The sequence below is a fragment of the Leptinotarsa decemlineata genome, unplaced genomic scaffold (genome assembly GCF_025532065.1).
Source record: "Leptinotarsa decemlineata unplaced genomic scaffold, Ldec_3_MD MMD2_tig00026282_RagTag_RagTag, whole genome shotgun sequence".
In the NCBI taxonomy this organism is placed as follows: domain Eukaryota; kingdom Metazoa; phylum Arthropoda; class Insecta; order Coleoptera; family Chrysomelidae; genus Leptinotarsa; species Leptinotarsa decemlineata.
This window is the reverse complement of record NW_027412668.1, coordinates 12,956,487-12,974,886: the sequence shown is the minus strand read 5'-3', so window position 1 is coordinate 12,974,886 and position 18,400 is coordinate 12,956,487. Positions and strand designations below refer to the sequence as shown.

At 34.6% G+C, this 18,400-nt stretch overlaps 2 protein-coding genes across 2 annotated transcripts in view; one reads left to right on the top strand and one right to left on the bottom strand.

The window, feature by feature from the left end:
* The window catches only part of LOC111512051 (uncharacterized), a 176,056-nt gene that overhangs the window by 143,341 nt on the left and 14,315 nt on the right, over positions 1-18,400 (bottom strand). The window lies entirely within an intron of this gene.
* Positions 4,577-7,902, top strand: LOC141484675 (uncharacterized). Its single transcript, XM_074179835.1, has 4 exons — positions 4,577-4,717; positions 4,896-5,083; positions 5,186-5,266; positions 5,380-7,902. Exons 1-4 carry the CDS (start codon positions 4,629-4,631, stop codon positions 5,520-5,522), a joined length of 501 nt encoding a protein of 166 aa, XP_074035936.1. The 5' UTR covers positions 4,577-4,628; the 3' UTR covers positions 5,523-7,902.

Genomic DNA, 18,400 nt, shown 5'->3' with positions numbered 1-18,400 from the left:
CATTCAATTTATTATTTATTATTTTTTCAAAATCTACACTTCACATATTGTGATATATTTTTCAAATAAAGTTTGTGGATATCAAATCGTGAGGTCTAGTTTTTGAAATTACTATGTTACTTCATCAAGTAACGGCCGAATCAATCAGAAAAAAAAATTATTTATTATCTAGAAATAAATGTGATTTAATTTACTTTGAAATGATGCTCACAACAAAAACGAATTCACTCAACGAACTCCTTTCTTATGATAGCTATTTGCAAGTCTTTGTTGACTTTTTAACAGATCTTAAACAGATTTTAGAGATATGTTTGGTGCATCCTCCATACTTCCACAACATAGACAGATTGATAACATAACCAAAAACTAATTGGACTTTGCCACCTCTCAAAGATACTTCTGAAAGTATTCCTATTCCTAGCCGGGTCCACATTTCGTACATTTGGTGACGCCAGGCCTCATTTTGCTGAACCGCTTCTTTGAGACTGTTCACTGAAGGTTCATATTTACTCGGAGAATTTTGTTTCCAAATATTCTTCAAATTACGTGCCGATTTCATTTTTGTAATAAAAAAAGTGAAAAGGAGCCTATCATATCCAACCGGTAAAACGGTAGATCTACCGCAAATGTAGAAGATCTGGCAGCAAGAATTCGCAGCGTGTACCACGCTGAGCAGGTAGCATGAGGTGAAGGTCTTTTGAATGACGTAAAAACGCGCGGTATAGAGAGAGCGGCGAGCCCACAATTGAAGCCCCGCTATTGGTCGAAATCGTATCGTACGATATCCTGAACGAGTGGAAGTGGATGGAATTCATACATGCGCTTGGCATAGGTAAAGAACACGGTGGTGTCAAATTAACGATAATAGCTGGAGATTCAAGGACAGTTACAGATGTCGAACAGCGAAGTTGTTAGCTGTTATAGTAAAACTACTAATGCCGAGTTCGGAAACGTAATTTCATATAAAAAACTAGATTCTATTTACATGCTCTCTTATTCAATTTGCATTTTCTGGTTTGTGAATGAATAAAAACAAGTTTGAATTGAATACTGAATCACGACATACACTCACATCTGATTGAACAAATGAATGAATGATTAATATTTTCAGTATTTATCATTACGTCAAAAAGTGAGGAGAACGTCTGACTGTTTATTAGTAAACATCTAAGTCTAACCGGTTTCGAAGTTTTAGTCCAATCTACGAAATTTTTTACTCAGAAGCTCGAAACAGCTACGATTTTGATGGTTTTTTTTCAATTTTTTATTATAAATATAATAGAATCAAAAACCTTTTGAATCGGAGACAAGGTTAACAGTATTGTTACTAGTATCATATATACAGATAGAAGTTGAAACTTGTGCGAACTGAGGACTAACGAGGTCTCACCTTTTAATGTGCCACTCTTAGCACAATTCTGTCAGATGATAGCTTGAATTGTGGAGTTTACTCATTGACCAATTGTTTTTTTGAATGCGGGATCGATCAACACTTGGATGTTCACTGCAGCATATCTTTCAATCACCTTCTAGTCTAGTGGTTTAACAAAGAAGGCAATTTTAACCCAATTTTCAACCTACTCAGTTTAAAAGTGTCAATTGACAGATTTTAAAGATATTTAATGCCTACGAATGCCTCCGAAGTAGGCAGTTCCAATTCCACTTTTGAATAGGTACTGCTTTTTTCTGATATCTGCGGTTACAATTTTCAAACATAAGGCAAGTAGGTTCATTCAGCGATGATTAAAGGGCGTGACGAAATACCAAGTTGCAGGATATCACTACATATGAAACAAAGTTGCTTCCCCTGTCTATCCCAATGGATGTGGGTTTTTTAATAGATTCAAGATGAAGGTTTATATGTATGTAACCTGCATAATATAGTAGAGAAACGCTGATAATTTCAGAGGTGTCTAATGTGATGTCGTAAATAAAAACACTTTTTTTACTCTTACATTGCAAACGCTGTGCTGTCTAAACCCTACGAGATAGATCAAAATATTGTACTGCAGTACAATAATGTACTGCAGTATAATAATGTACTGCAGTACAATAAAGTACGACATTTCATAAAGGACGGAAAAACATGTCATTATTGGAGTCTATGTTATGAAAGAAACATCAAAAGAGACATTTGGGAAAAGAGTTATTTTTGGACTGTGCAAAAATTCATAAATCATGACTTCATGACTGTATACATAGCCTAACTATATAACTTTTTGAATTTTGTTTGATGTAGGTATGAACTGAACAACGACACGATGAAACGACAGCAAAGTTACGTAAAACGCAACTGTCAGAAGTGATAGGTCAAATTTTCGGTATCTTGTGCCTATTGTCTGTTGTCACGTAGAATATAAAACTCATTACTTGAAATTTGTGCATTCCGTCAGAACCACAATTCTTGAACGGTTCATTTAAAACATTGGTTGACTTGAAATATGTAATTAACATCGCTGAATGAATTACCTTGGCTATATTCTCTCAAACAAGTTATCTTTAACCTTTCGCGATTTGGCAACCCTGTTACTAGCGCACAAATATTTAGATTTCGTGACGCAATCTAGTATACTTTTTAATAGAACGATTTTTTTAGAAGCTGCGTTGGCAGACGTCTGTGGTCGAACCTTGAGGTTCACCAATTTGTACTACCAAAGCACTCGTCGCGTGCAAAATGCACTTTCAATCTCATTTCTTTACCTCTAGCGTTGTGTCTTTGCTTCTTGTGCCACGCAGCCATGTCCTACTTGCATTTTTAGCCGGTTACATGATAGTAACCTGTAGTTAGTCTATTAATAGAACGGATATAATGGTCTGACGGATGCAATTTTGTTACGAACTGTCGTGAAAATGTCTGGCGAATGCGAAAGTTATTCGTTAAAATATTTCAAGAGGTCGGGACCCGATTCTTTTAACAAATCGAGAATTGAAATTGATGGGTTCAAGTGACGGTGTCAACTCAGTGCCAATTGATGTAAAAATAGATTGTGAAAAACAACTGAATCATTGAGTAACTTCTCGATGGTAATGGAAGTTTGTAGAGGTTATAACACGTTTGGAATATGTGATGGAGTTGGCCGATACTTGAAAAAATCCACGATAACGTATTTGAGTACTCGTGTTTACTACAGTCTGTCCAGAAATGAAAGAAACTACAGCGATATATCTATATGGTAAATATTTGTTTTGAGAGCACCCGGCGATTTTGAAAAAAATGTTGAATGCGCTCGTATTTTGATGCGTAGATTACGAATCCGAAAGAAAAACGGCGCTCTCCCTTATTTACAAAGTTACGGCCCTTCAAAATTCAGAAAAGAGCAATTTTTCAGCCTTTTTTTTCACGGGATAAACTATTTAAAAACACAAGCATTTATTCACTAGGTCACCTTTACATCTTATTCCTTCTTTCTTGACACTTTTCACTTCAACAATCATCATTTTTTCAATAAAAATGTTAAAAAATGTACAGAGCCACTTTTTGGTTATATATCTCTGTATTTTACGTTTTTAAGGTTGATGGCATAGATGGTACGCTGATTTTAAAATAACAACAAATGTACTGAGCTTTTTGCTTCGGTATTTTAGTTTTTCGTTTTTTGTTACATCTATACAGTAAAGTGGCATCATTCAATTTGCACTCTTCATTGCAATTGGTACAACGTATTGTTGCTACAAACACTCCTACTCGAACTAAATGAAGAATCAAATTTTCTCTTACTCTCACTAAATTATTAATTTCGTTCAAATTCATTTTGTGTTTTTCTAATCGCTCACGTCAAACTAAAAATCCAAATCTACGAATTTGAAATAGTTGGCGGCGGCAAATATCAACCGCTTTTTTCTGAAATATCACTAGTAACTAACCTAGAAATAGAAGAATGTCACCAGAAGAAGGATTCGTTTTTAAATTAAGTTTTTTATAAGAAAAATGTTGATTGTTGTATTAAAAAGTGTCAATTAAGAAGGGATAAGGTGTAAAGGTGACCTAGTGAATAAATGTTTGTTTTTTAAATAGTTTATCTCGGGAAATAGAAGGCTGAAAATTTCCCCTTTTCTGAATTTTGAAGGGCCGTAACTTTGTAAATAAGGGAGAGCACGGCTTTTTTCTTTCGGATTCGGAATCTACGCATCAAAATACGTAAGTACACTCAAAAAATTTTTCAAAATCGCAGGGTGCTGCTAAAACGAATATTTACCGTAAATAGTTCCGTTTGTATATAAAAACTTATTTTCAATAAATATATTAAGTACAGTTGTCCTGAAGAAGCACCACCGAAAGCTTGACAAAAACAAAGTTTTTTTTGAATAGCCCTCAAAACCTGACTGCAACGTCAAAATACTGTTTTTCATATAATATATCCAGTCACGGCAAAGACTACAGAATACTATAAGACGTGTCACTCGCTCATTTTTCGACATCTGAGAAATCTCGCCGTCCGCTAGCGACAGCGGGTAATTACCAGCCGAGGTAGTACAGTGTGTCGCTTGAAGTTACCAGTTCTCGTCGGCACACGAGATATAAAGGTTGTCCGTATTGTTTGGTATTGTCAAAGACTACAGAACCGGTGAACTTTGGTATTGTGATTGTGTTGTGTTCGTTCGGAGTTCGAAATATTTATTTTGTGAAAATGTCGACGTATTGCTCAGTGGATGGTTGTCTGAGTACGGTGGGGAGCCCAGGTATTTCGTTTTTCCGCTGCCCAAAGTACAGTGAAAGGTATGCATTCAATATATTCACCATTAATTTTTATTTTACCTATCTATACCTTTTATGGTTTTGTTGTATAAAATTATTCATATCGAAATATACCGCCGGCATTTGCCAATCCAAACTCATTTCAATCTTTTTTCAAAATGTTCAGTTTATCGATTGATATACTTGAATTTTTTTTTAGGTGTCAACGTTGGAAAAATGTATTAGGCTTCATTGGGAATCATAGATATGCTAATCTTACCCCAGAGCAGAGTCACAATAGAATTAAAATTTGCAGCTTACATTTTAGAGCCGATGATATTGTGAATTCTCGTATTCATAGCTATGCTGTTCCTTCATTGCGTCTGCCTCAAGATGGTTCTCAGAAAGGTTGGTTCAGTGAAGTTTATAGATTCAAATGATGAAAAAATCTTATTCCACTTTTTAACATATGAAATTTGCAATATCAATTTTGTTGTTTAAACCTTCCAGATGATGATGACATTGCCGGTACTAGCAAGGATTTTATTTACATTGATGCTCAGGTTCAAACGGATCAATTAGGATCACGAGGTGAAAAATCTTTTCGTTATATTATATACTTACCTGATCTATTTTTATATGCTTCGGAAACAAAAACGATGACAAGAAAACAATTATTGAAAGTACGTACATCTTTCTTTTAGATGAATGCAGCCAAACATCTGCTAAACTCTCTTCGGGAACTCCAAGAAAAGTGGCATTACGAAAAAAAAATTATATCACTAGAGAAAACAGTAGCTTCAACATCGAAAAGAGCACTGGACGAAACCGGAATTACTCTGGATGATGTTTTCAAGTTTCTGGATCGAAAATATCCTGAGCAATATTGTAAGCTCTTGAAAGCACAGCTTTCTTTGATAAATAAAGCACCAAAAGGGTCCAGGTATAGTGACGAATTCAAACAGTTTGCATTGACTGTTTATTTTCTTGGTCCGAAAGCGTACAAAAAATTTTCAACAATTTGTAGATTACCGTCAAAAAGTACACTTCATCGTTTCACGAAAAATTGGATTGTTGAACCAGGCTTCAACGATTTTATTTTTCGTGTTATTGAATTCAGGATTGGACTCATGAAGGAGAAAGAAAGAGATTGTATTTTATGCCTAGACGAAATATCTTTGAAATCTCATCTTTATTATGATATTTCCAGAGACAAAATAGTAGGTTTCCAAACGAGTTTGAATGGGACCTCTACTGACATAGCAAGTAGTGCTCTAACAGTAATGGTCAGAGGTTTGGCAAGCAATTGGAAAATACCACTTGCATACTTTTTCTATAAGACATCAGCAACTTCTGATGATTTGAAAGATATTTTGTTCCAAACGGTACGAAGATGCAAAAGTATAGGCCTAAATGTCATGGGGGTGGTTTCCGATCAGGGTTCAAATTTTCAGAAGTTGGTGAAAACTTTGAATGTTACAGACGAAAATCCCATATTTCTGATAGACGATCATAAACTTGTATATTTGTTTGATATCCCGCACTTACTGAAGTCGACACGAAACAATTTGTTTTCCTATCAGTTTTTACTTCAGGGTGGAGAAACAAGAAACAATTACATAGAAACAATGTATAATTATGATAGAACTAAACAATATAAATTGGCTCCTAAACTTAATAATGACCACATGTATCCAAATAATTTTCAAAAAATGAAAGTCAAGTTGGCTTCCCAAGTTTTGAGTCACTCTGTAGCCGTGGCTATGCACACATACATTGACTTCAATATTTTGTCCAAGGAAGCATTAGTTACTGCTGATTTCATTAAAAAAATGAATGATCTTTTTGATTTATTGAATTCGAGCAATTTTGAGAAATGTCAGGCTTTTATGGGAACGGAAAAGCAGATGAAATGTCTTCAAGAAGCCTATGTCATGTTTCAAAATCTCCAAGTAAAAAAACACGATGGCAAAAATGTCACGAAACAATTGAAATTCATTTTTGGGTGGAAGTTGACTTTGAAAGCAGTTTTTGCCTTGTGGGAGATGTTGAAAGAACGCAATTATAAATATTTGTTCACGTGTAATTTGAATCAAGATTGTTTGGAGAATTTTTTTGGACAGATCAGAAATTGTTCTGGCAACGCAAAGAATCCAACACCCATACAGTTTTGTAGAGCTTTCAAAAAAATATTTGCTTTGAAATATTTTGATTCTAGTGAAGGTGCTAATTGTATGGATGATGTTAATGACGTTTTGTTAAGTTTGACGCCAGAATTAACTGAACAATGTCGATACATCCTTGCTAGACCCGACATTCCAAACTATGCTCCTCTGAAAGTTTTCACTCGAGATTATAAGAACCTTAAAAGTCCCGAAGGAAACGCTCTTGTCTATGTCACAGGATACCTCATGAAAAAATGTCTCATGCAACATTCGTGTGACATTTGCATACATTTTAGCAAATCCTCAGAAAACCTTCTTGATCAAGATGTAATTTTCTGTAAGCTAAAGGCTTACAGTACCGACAAATCATCGTTTGGTGGATTAACCGTACCATCAAGAGATATTGTTGACCATGTAATAGAGATGGAAAACATATTCATTGAAAATTTTGATAAAATCGGCAGTGAGAAGGGAATTGGACAGTATTTGAAAACAAAATATTCGAAAATTCTTTTCTCACATCCATGTCAAAAATTCCCCTTCGATTATTATATATCTTTATATACAAGAGTTCGGATATACTTTACTTTAAAATTCATGAACCAGGACATGAAGATTGTTAGGAAACATAAATCATGCAATGTAAAATTGAATATTTCAAATCATTTATAAACATATAACATTATATAATTGTATTATTTTTGTTAATAAAACATGTTTTCCTGAACGTGTTTATCATTTCATCAGTAAATCACTCTGATCTGTTTCTTAGATCATTTATTCATGAGTTTATCTATCATGTTTCTAGAAGTTGATCGACAAACAACTACTTTCGTATCTTTGTTTATTGTCTGATACAACCGAGCAAGCGAAGTTTCAACTTCGGAACGTCCCCTGTAGATATCGCGAATAGGAACTGCCCTCGTATAACTGTCATGCGGCCGGCGGCTTCCGGACATCGTTTGTCGGCGATATGATTTATGGAAATCGCAAAAAATGCAATCCTGAGCCGTACCGACAAACGAATTCCTTGGAGTGAACCAACTTATAGTATTCGGTAAACTTTGGTCACGGTATAAATAGATATTCTTTTGAATTATACCGTCAATACGGTATAATTCATGCATCCATCAATAGGACCGACTTGGCTTTTGCCACAGGAAGAAAATATAACTTTATTTTCTGTTGGAAGTTCAAAGGCCATGGAAGAGGGGTTAGTTAGTCTCAGTCTTAGTCTTAGTGATATTCTTCAGTTTACTTTGAGAGCGTTTAATAAAAAGCTATACAACGTGGAAGCTAGTTATTCGTAAAACCATGAAGCGTTCGAAACTGACAGCATTAAATATAAATGAAAACAATTGTTATGAATGTTTATAATTCTTTAAGAATACAATATCCGTCCGAAATGAGTAAGGAGGAAGTACTGCAAAAATGCGCGAGTATGACCGGTGTCAATAGATCGACAATAAGGAACTCAAGGAAAACAACAGCTTTTTGGAGCCGAAAGTATCCACTGGCAGAAACTGTTTGGTTATCAACAAAGAAGTCAAGAATTCTATTAGGAGAACAGTACACTCTTTTTACATAAAAAACGAAATACCTACATTAAATACAGTTTTGTCAGTTATTCGTGAAGACAGTTTTTTTCCTGATATAAAAAGAACTAGATTAGGGAATTGTTTGAAGGTGATTGACAATTGTTTCATGATGAATTTCACTAGTATAGTAGACAATGGAAGTCCGAACTAGTGAAATTCTTTAGATTAGGGAAGGTATCACAAGGGCTATTCACTTATGGGAAACAAGATAGAAAGAGCACATTAACAGAAAAATCACTGATTGTAGAATGGTGAAGAGACTATTTAAGAGAAATGAAGACAGCCAGAACACTGGGTGAATCTATTTTTTATTGGGATAAAACATGGGTCGAAGAGGGCCATACCGTCTTGAAGGTTCATCAAGACCAGAACATCAAAATCCTAAAGTGTGTCTCTCAGTGCAGCCACAGTTTTTTACTTCTTGAAAATGGCTTCAAAGTCGAAACCGAAACGCCGAACAATGCAAAACTTTGATCACGGTTCAACCAAAAATTCAGATGTTCATATTTCTAACCGCGAAAATCGATTCTATTTGTATACTTATCTGGTGACGTTTCACAGACTTTATCCATCTTCATTATTAAACCTACGATCAATTTGATATTATCAGTGTCAATAATTATAATAATATCAAATTAATTTTCTTCAAAAGACGAATTATAACTACAAATTATAATGTTTTCATTCAAATACGTATGATAAAGTAAATGGATAGTCTTTCAAACGTCACGAGATGATACATATTTATTTTTACACGCAAATTAGTTTTTTTTAAACTAATTTGTCAAATGCAGTAATTTTTTTGCCCTTTCTACATTTGTATTTATTTATAAATTTAATATTCTGATAATTTTATAAATCTCAAAATAAAATATTTTAACAAAATTGGTTTTCACGTTATTTCCATTATCTTCGCATCATACAGAATATATCATTGGAAAATGTATGTTAATACCCCCAGTCCAACGCCAATTAATAATATTTTAACGCAATATGATATGATGATATGAAAAAAACATCGGCTGCCTCTTTTGAATTCCTTTGTCGCAAGTCACTATTTCAATGGTTCCTTAGCGGCACCCTCAAGTGGCATAACGGGTAGAAATATCTCAGTGACTTTGTGAATGAATTGCAGTGCCACTTGCTTTAGACATTAACATTACATTTACATTTACATTCTTGAAATTCTTTCACTTCACTCTCAGACAATACCGAATGTACTATATACAATATTTTATGAGGTTTTTACTACTTGCCTAATGACTAATTATTTCAATTTCCAGGAACGAACTCATTTATGTGAATATGTATAGAAATAAAAGTACCCGATTTCACTTCATCAATTTCAACTTCCTGGGAACAGGTTTCACAAAGGAGAATTATTCAATTCTATTCGGTCATTCGGTAAATGTTCCGAATTCTTGAATATGCTAATCTCCAAGCATTCCAAACATTGAGTTTCAAACTTTCCTCTTCCATCAAAGTAAACACGTCTTAGTCGTGATTGAAATCATGCTCATATGGTGAAACAGTTCGCGAATGTAAAATTGGCCTTCAGATTGAAAACACTACTACTATGAAAAAAGTTCTTCCCATTTAACCAATATGAAGTTTGGAACAAGAACTGGGGTTCTCCAGTAAGATCTCCATTTCTTGGAGATCTCCAGTAAAATCCCTTAGTTTCACTAAGACAGTGCAGCTTTCATTCGCCAAACATCTTATACATATTGCGTTTTACTCAAACTGAAATTGTTTTAAATTTTTTTTATTTGAAATCAATAAAACGATTTCCGTACATTCCAATACAAGAAACTTCATACAAAAATGTTTCAGAACAATTTAAATCACATCTGAATAATCCCGATGGTAAATACGTTCTTGATTTGTTTTGCCAATTTGTTAAAGCTGTTTTGAAAATATTACAATTTGTTTGTGTGTCCCAAAATCATTGTTGATTTGTTATCCTGTTGCTAATCGTGAATAATGAAATATTAGTTTATTAACTCTACGAAATATGTGTTAATGTGTTTTTTTATATGGTGTGATTCTATGATTCATTCAACAATATTGTGGGCCAACCTGACGCGATTCTTTTATTTTCGTCAATGATATCACAAGACCTTATTTTTAAATCGAATAAGTTTGTACAACACTAACAAATAATTAACAAAATCAGATTTGAGCAATATTCTAAAAACTTCATATATTTTTAAATGAAGCTATATTTTTGTGACATTTTCGTTGTATGTTTCTGTGCTCCAAAACTATGACTTGCCTTCTTCACAGATTTCAGAAATAACAGACCAAACGAAACATTCAAAATAATCTAGTGATTGCTGCCGATGCTCAGAGTTGTTTCATCGGCAGAAATAAAGAAGTGTTTTCTCTTGTGGAAGACAGTATTGGAAATATACATTGATTTGAGGAACTCCTTGATAGAAGAGATCAACAAGGCCATGATACTGAAGAGTTCACGGTTCAAAACAGGGAGGAAGGAGGCTCGGATTGTTGCACGTGCATATCTACCACATATCCCTAGGGTCACAGACAGAAATGGAAAACTCTTAGGGAAACACAACATTAAAACGGTTTTCAAACTCACCAAGAAGATCCAACAAAGTATCAGGTCGGCTGAAGACAAAGGAGACCCACTATCAGCAGCACTATCACTATCAGAACGGCTCTGCCGAACTCAAAAACCTGATTCGGACCCCAGCGGGGCAGGCACAAAGTATGTGCTCTGCTGTTTCATCATTTTCCAAACAGAGGCGACACACACTGTCTTCCGAGTCTCTGTATATGATGATTCAAATGACAGTGACCTGTAAGAAGGCCTGTTAGACATAGTAGTTCATCACTACTGTAGTCTAACAACGGTTTGGTATCAAGCTTCGAAGGGTGAATAAACGCCTTGTAGTGAACCAATCCTGAAAGATTCTGCCAGAAGTCCATAAATCTTCTTGTCATCCAGGTGTTCACTCTTTGTTTGGAAAAGCCTAAAGCGATTACAGGTTCTGGTCCGATGAAGCTGCTTGCATCACCCTCCTTTGCAAGAAAGTCAGCAGCCTCATTGCTTTCCAGGCCAGTGTGGCCAGGAATCCAAGAATCCAGGAATCCTATTCTATCTTCCTATCAAGGAGAGCCGTTTTTGGGAATTTGCTACCAATTTAGACGTTGCTCGGTAGGAGCCAAGAGCTTCCGACGCCGCTTGACTTTCCGAGAATATTCTATTGACTTGTGTGTGAGGTTGGATTCTTCCGCTTGAAATACAGTCGCATAGGTTCCCAGGCAGGTTGGAACCTAGGCACTGAAACCGGAAGGTGTTTTTTATCCATCTGTGAACCAACAACTATCTGCTCTTAATATTTCCTTCTCCCGGAGAATCCAGTCCTCTCTACTCGGGAACTTTATGAGGAAGTTCGTGATTGACAGTTGGGGGCATAAAGTCAGAGGTCATTTCTAGAATGCTGTGACTTCCAGTGCCAACCAAAAGTCTGTTGCACTCTGCATTGAATTGATTTGTGCGATTGGCAATGTGCACAAGTCTATATGCAGTCCAATTAGCATTTCTCTCCAGAAAAATGTGGAGAGAAGGTAGATCTAGAAGGATATCCATGGCCAGAGAGCTTCGCCTGGGCCGTTTTCTTGGAGCCTTCGGAGATAACCATCGAAATATATATACCTAGCACATGAACATTTCTATCGCCTCTCAAATCTCTATGACCTCTCGTTGTGTGGAAGAGTTAACAAAATTTGTTTCATTCGTTTATTTGTACAATTATTTTCGACAGGTAAGCTGCTGTAATATTTGAAACATAGTTTTCGCTGATAAGTTGCAACCATGAATTGTATTATCTTGATATCTGAGTAATAGAAAGTTTTTGTAGCAATTTTACATGCAATCAGGCTGCACTGAATTACATTATCAACTCAAGTTTCATTTTTTAACATATGCAGATATGAGTTCACAGATCTCACAATACCACATCTCACCAAAAACACATTTACATAACTTAAGCCATATGTGAATTAAATATTTGTTCAATATTAATCAAATTCTTTGAATGCAGCTTTACTGTTATCTGAGTGTGTGACTGATTCAGCCCGCTTCTTTTCACTAAGTACAGGCAACTCAAAGACATCCTGGATCAGAAGGAGAAAAAAAAACATATATTTCAGCCTTGTGCAAAGCCACCTAATACATTGCATTATTGGATGGGGAGGAGTGTCCAAAACCCACTTGTATTCACTGGAAGTTATCCAGAGAAAATTCATAAAACTGATGCTGAATAAACCACCAGTGAAGAATTATACAAAGAATCAGAAATATTCGATGTAAGGCAGCTGTTTTTCAAAACCATTGCATCAATATGAAGAAAAGGCAAAACTCACCAGACCCAACCATACATATACTACAAGACATAAAAACAAATACATAATATATACCATTCGCGTTTAAAACAATAGGACAGAGATCTCATAACTTTTTGGGCCCAAAGGTATTCAATTCCTTACCAGAAGATATAGAAAATTGTGAATCTACCAAGCACATAAAAAAGGCACTAGAAAAATGTATTACTAGGCTTCATAGTAAAAACAATGGTAGAATATTCGACCAAAATAATTAAGTACGGATTACATGTCATTACACACCCCAAATCCTTTTTATCCGCCGATTCTAATATGTATATATTTATTTTATTTTCCAAGTTCTAATGATTTTTATCTTATACACCATTTCAATGGCTCTGTCATCGCAAAAATGTAAATACTTACCTTTTGCTTTTTTTATACACCACAGTAAACTTATATTTCCATGTAACACAAATATTATTTTGTGAATGTTAAATATTTTATATGTACTTATTTTAGAAACCTTTTTTCCATTTTAGTGTTCCAATAAGAAGAAAGTGTTAAATCAAATTGTGTTTCGCCACGTACAAACAGCGTTTGCTATTTCTGTGGCTTTTTTAATGTTTACTTGCTACTTTTGTATCTTGTAATTGTTTATTATTTATATACGTGTGTATGTGAGTAGACGTATACGCATATCACTAAATTAGATATTCATATTTGGAGTTATTTTATCTACTTACGTCACCTCAATCATATATACTATTTTGTACTTTTTTTCTTAGTGAATGAACATGATTATTATTATTATTATTATTTATGTAGCAAACTGAGTTGTAGCAGCTTCTCACTGCTTCAACTCAGTGCACCTCTAACTAAATTTGAGAAATATTTCATTTATGGTGCGGCTTTCTTGGAGTTAACTTCCCAAGGAAGCGTTATAAGTCCAACACAAATCACAATTTTTGTATGGACACCGCTTTCAGGGCGTGTAAGGGATGCTGCTAACGTCTGCGAACAGATCATTTTCACAAATAATGAATGAACCCGTTTCAGAGAGTTTACTGCTCTAAGTTAAAACTAAGGAAACATGTTCATAGTAGTGTCCGACCGAAACTGGTTTATACGACCGAAACCAAAGTTTACCGAATACTATAAGTTGGTTCACTCCAAGGAATTCGTTTGTCGGTACGGCTCAGGATTGCATTTTTTGCGATTTCCATAAATCATATCGCCGACAGACGATGTCTGGAAGCCGCCGGCCGCATGACAGTTATACGAGGGCAGTTCCTATTCGCGATATCTACAGGGGACGTTCCGAAGTTGAAACTTCGCTTGCTCGGTTGTATCAGACAGATAAACAAAGATACGAAAGTAGTTGTTTGTCGATCAACTTCTAGAAACATGATAGATAAACTCATGAATAAATGATCTAAGAAACAGATCAGAGTGATTTACTGATGAAATGATAAACATACATTCAGAAAAACATGTTTTATTAACAAAAATAATACAATTATATAATGTTATATGTTTATAAATGATTTAAAATATTCAATTTTACATTGCATGATTTATGTTTCCTAACAATCTTCATGTCCTGGTTCATGAATTTTAAAGTAAAGTATATCCGAACTCTTGTATATAAAGATATATAATAATCGAATAGGAATTTTTGACATAGATGTGAGAAAAGAATTTTCGAATATTTTGTTTTCAAATACTGTCCAATTCCCTTCTCACTGCCGATTTTATCAAAATTTTCAATGAATATGTTTTCCATCTCTATTACATGGTCAACAATATCTCTTGATGGGAACTTGGGAAGCCAACGTGACTTTCATTTTTTGAAAATTATTTCGATAAATGTGGTCATTATTAAGTTTAAGAGCCAATTTATATTGTTTAGTTCTATCATAATTATACATTGTTTCTATGTAATGTTTTCTTGTTTCTCCACCCTGAAGTAAAAACTGATAGGAAAACAAATTGTTTCGTGTCGACTTCAGCAAGTGCGGGATATCAAACAAATATACAAGTTTATGATCGTCTATCAGAAATATGGGATTTTCGTCTGTAACATTCAAAGTTTTCACCAACTTCTGAAAATTTGAACCCTGATCGGAAACCACCCCCATGATATTTAGGCCTATACTTTTGCATCTTCGTACCGTTTTGAACAAAATATCTTTCAAATCATCAGAAGTTGCTGATGTCTTATAGAAAAAGTATGCAAGTGGTATTTTCCAATTGCTTGCCAAACCTCTGACCATTACTGTTAGAGCACTACTTGCTATGTCAGTAGAGGTCCCATTCAAACTTGTTTGGAAACCTACTATTTTGTCTCTGGAAATATCATAATAAAGATGAGATTTCAAAGATATTTCGTCTAGGCATAAAATACAATATCTTTCTTTCTCCTTCATGAGCCCAATCCTGAATTCAATAACACGAAAAATAAAATCGTTGAAGCCTGGTTCAACAATCCAATTTTTCGTGAAACGATGAAGTGTACTTTTTGACGGTAATCTACAAATTGTTGAAAATTTTTTGTATGCTTTCGGACCAAGAAAATAAAGAGTCAATGCAAACTGTTCGAATTCGTCACTATACCTGGACCCTTTTGGTGCTTTATTTATCAAAGAAAGCTGTGCTTTCAAGAGCTTACAATATTGCTCAGGATATTTTCGATCCAGAAACTTGAAAACATCATCCAGAGTAATTCCGGTTTCGTCCAGTGCTCTTTTTGATGTTGAAGCTACTGTTTTCTCTAGTGATACAATTTTTTTTCGTAATGCCACTTTTCTTGGAGTTCCCGAAGAGAGTTTAGCAGATGTTTGGCTGCATTCATCTAAAAGAAAGATGTACGTACTTTCAATAATTGTTTTCTTGTCATCGTTTTTTTTTTCCGAAGCATATAAAAATAGATCAGGTAAGTATATAATATAACGAAAAGATATTTCACCTCGTGATCCTAATTGATCCGTTTGAACCTGAGCATCAATGTAAATAAAATCCTTGCTAGTACCGACAATGGCATCATCATCTGGAAGGTTTAAACAACAAAATTGATATTGTAAATTTCATATGTTAAAAAGTGCAATAAGATTTTTTCATCATTTGAATCTATAAACTTCACTGAACCAACCTTTCTGAGAACCATCTTGAGGCAGACGCAATGAAGGAACATCATAGCTATGAATACGAGAATTCACAATATCATCGGCTCTAAAATGTAAGCTGCAAATTTTAATTCTATTGTGACTCTGCTCTGGGGTAAGAGTAGCATATCTATGATTCCCAATGAAGCCTAATACATTTTTCCAACGTTGACACCTAAACAAAAATTCAAGTATATCAATCGATAAACTGAACATTTTGAAAAAAGATTGAAATGAGTTTGGATTGGCAAATGCCGGCGGTATATTTCGTTATGAATAATTTTATACAACAAAACCATAAAAGGTATAGATAGGTAAAATAAAAATTAATGGTGAATATATTGAATGCATACCTTTCACTGTACTTTGGGCAGCGGAAAAACGAAATACCTGGGCTTCCCACCGTACTCAGACAACCATCCACTGAGCAATACGTCGACATTTTCACAAAATAAATATTTCGAACTCCGAACGAACACAACACTATCACAATACCAAAGTTTACCGATTCTGTAGTCTTTGACAATACCAAACAATACGGACAACCTTTATATCTCGTGTGCCGACGAGAACTGGTAACTTCAAGCGACACACTGTACTACCTCGGCTGGTAATTACCCGCTGTCGCTAGCGGGCGGCGAGATTTCTCAGATGTCGAAAAATGAGCGAGTGACACGTCTTATAGTATTCTGTAGTCTTTGCCGAAACCAAATTTCGGCAACTGTCTCAGTTTCGGCCGAAACCGAAACTTCCTTACAAGAATTATGTTTTGAGGGAAAAATGAAGAAAACTTTATTATAATCAGTCAGTCTTTATTTTTTTAATCTTTAAATCACAACTTTATGCATCTTCGACATTTTCACTTATTGATAATTTCATTTCATTTCTATTTGTCTCAAGAAAATTTTACATTATATAGACACGTCCAAACCTTAACTCAAATAACTAAAGATAGATGATAAAATAATTTGTAATCCTGGGAATATAATAGAGGTTGACAATAATTGTGATATGGGATATTGAAGAATAAGAATATATGATCTACAAACAAGATAAAATACATTTTAAGGGATGACTAAATATGAATATATAAAATGTAAAATGTATGAATCATATATAAAACGTGAATGTATAAAATATATAAAGTATGATGTATAGAAAGAAAAAAATATATATGATGTGAAATGTATAGAATGTCAAATGAATGAACCGTAACAATAAAATGGAAAACTATATACAATCACTGTAATTATCCATGAGCAAATGCCGATTTTCAGCGATCAACTGAGTAAATTCTTGGAAGAGTTGTAAATACAGTTACTATATAAGATACATTTCAATTTGGATTTGAATGTTTTTGGAGGTAAATCTCGAAATTGAGATGGTAAGTTGTTATAGAGTCCCGTATCAATATTGGTGGTTTTTTGAAGCCTTGTTTTTGGTTCAACTATTCTGGTTTTGAACCTTGTATCATATTCATGTATCTCATCATGAGTTTAATAGCATCCAATATTAGTTTTAATAAATATTAATTTGTGGTATATAAATAAGACATAAACAGTAATTATTCCTAGAGCCGGAAATAAAGGCCTACAACTAGACTCCCAATCTGACTTTATAATACATCTTATAGCAGACTTTTGTAAAATCAGTAGTTTGACTATCTGTGTTTGAGCTGCATTACTCCAAGATAAAGTAGCATAATCAACATAACAACCCCTTATTGAGAAAAAATATTCATTGCACCTTAAATATACTAGGTGAAGATTCTTCTTTTGAATATTATTAATGGTTTTTCAAAAATATTAAACATAAAATTACTTATTCAACTTGTTACCTAATATTACAATAGGTACTTCATATTTATGTAATAAACAAAGTAAATCACAAAGTACTTAAGTCACGACATTATTAGGCACGTGGACGCGGCAAAATGTCTTCGTCGCTTGTATGAAATTCAACGCACCGAACATGACCGATCACAACGCGAGAACTCACGAATGCAGTTTCGGTTTCGGTCGTAGTTTCGGCAGGATTGCCGCCGAAACCGAAACTAAACCCGTTTTTTTGCCGAAACTCGACCGAAACCGAACTTTCGGTCGGTCACTAGTTCATAGCATTTACACTAGTTTAGCTGCTGCGAGCATTTAAAGTTTCATTATCAAAAACATCCTTTTTGAGCCAACCACAATATGCTTTCAGCTCTTGACTGCTGCATTTATCCACAACTACTATTAACGAAAAGTGAAGGAAATTAAATGAATAGTTCTGCCAACAAACCCCTAACTAAACTTTCATTTCGGAGCTTTTACAGCCTAACAATAAGCAACTCATTTTAACAATACTCTAATGTATTTTTAATCTCCTTTGTTACGTCCATTTATGTTTCCATTGTCGAAGGCCGATATATGGCGCGTGTGAACGCTTTTAATGGACCCGTCCAGCTGG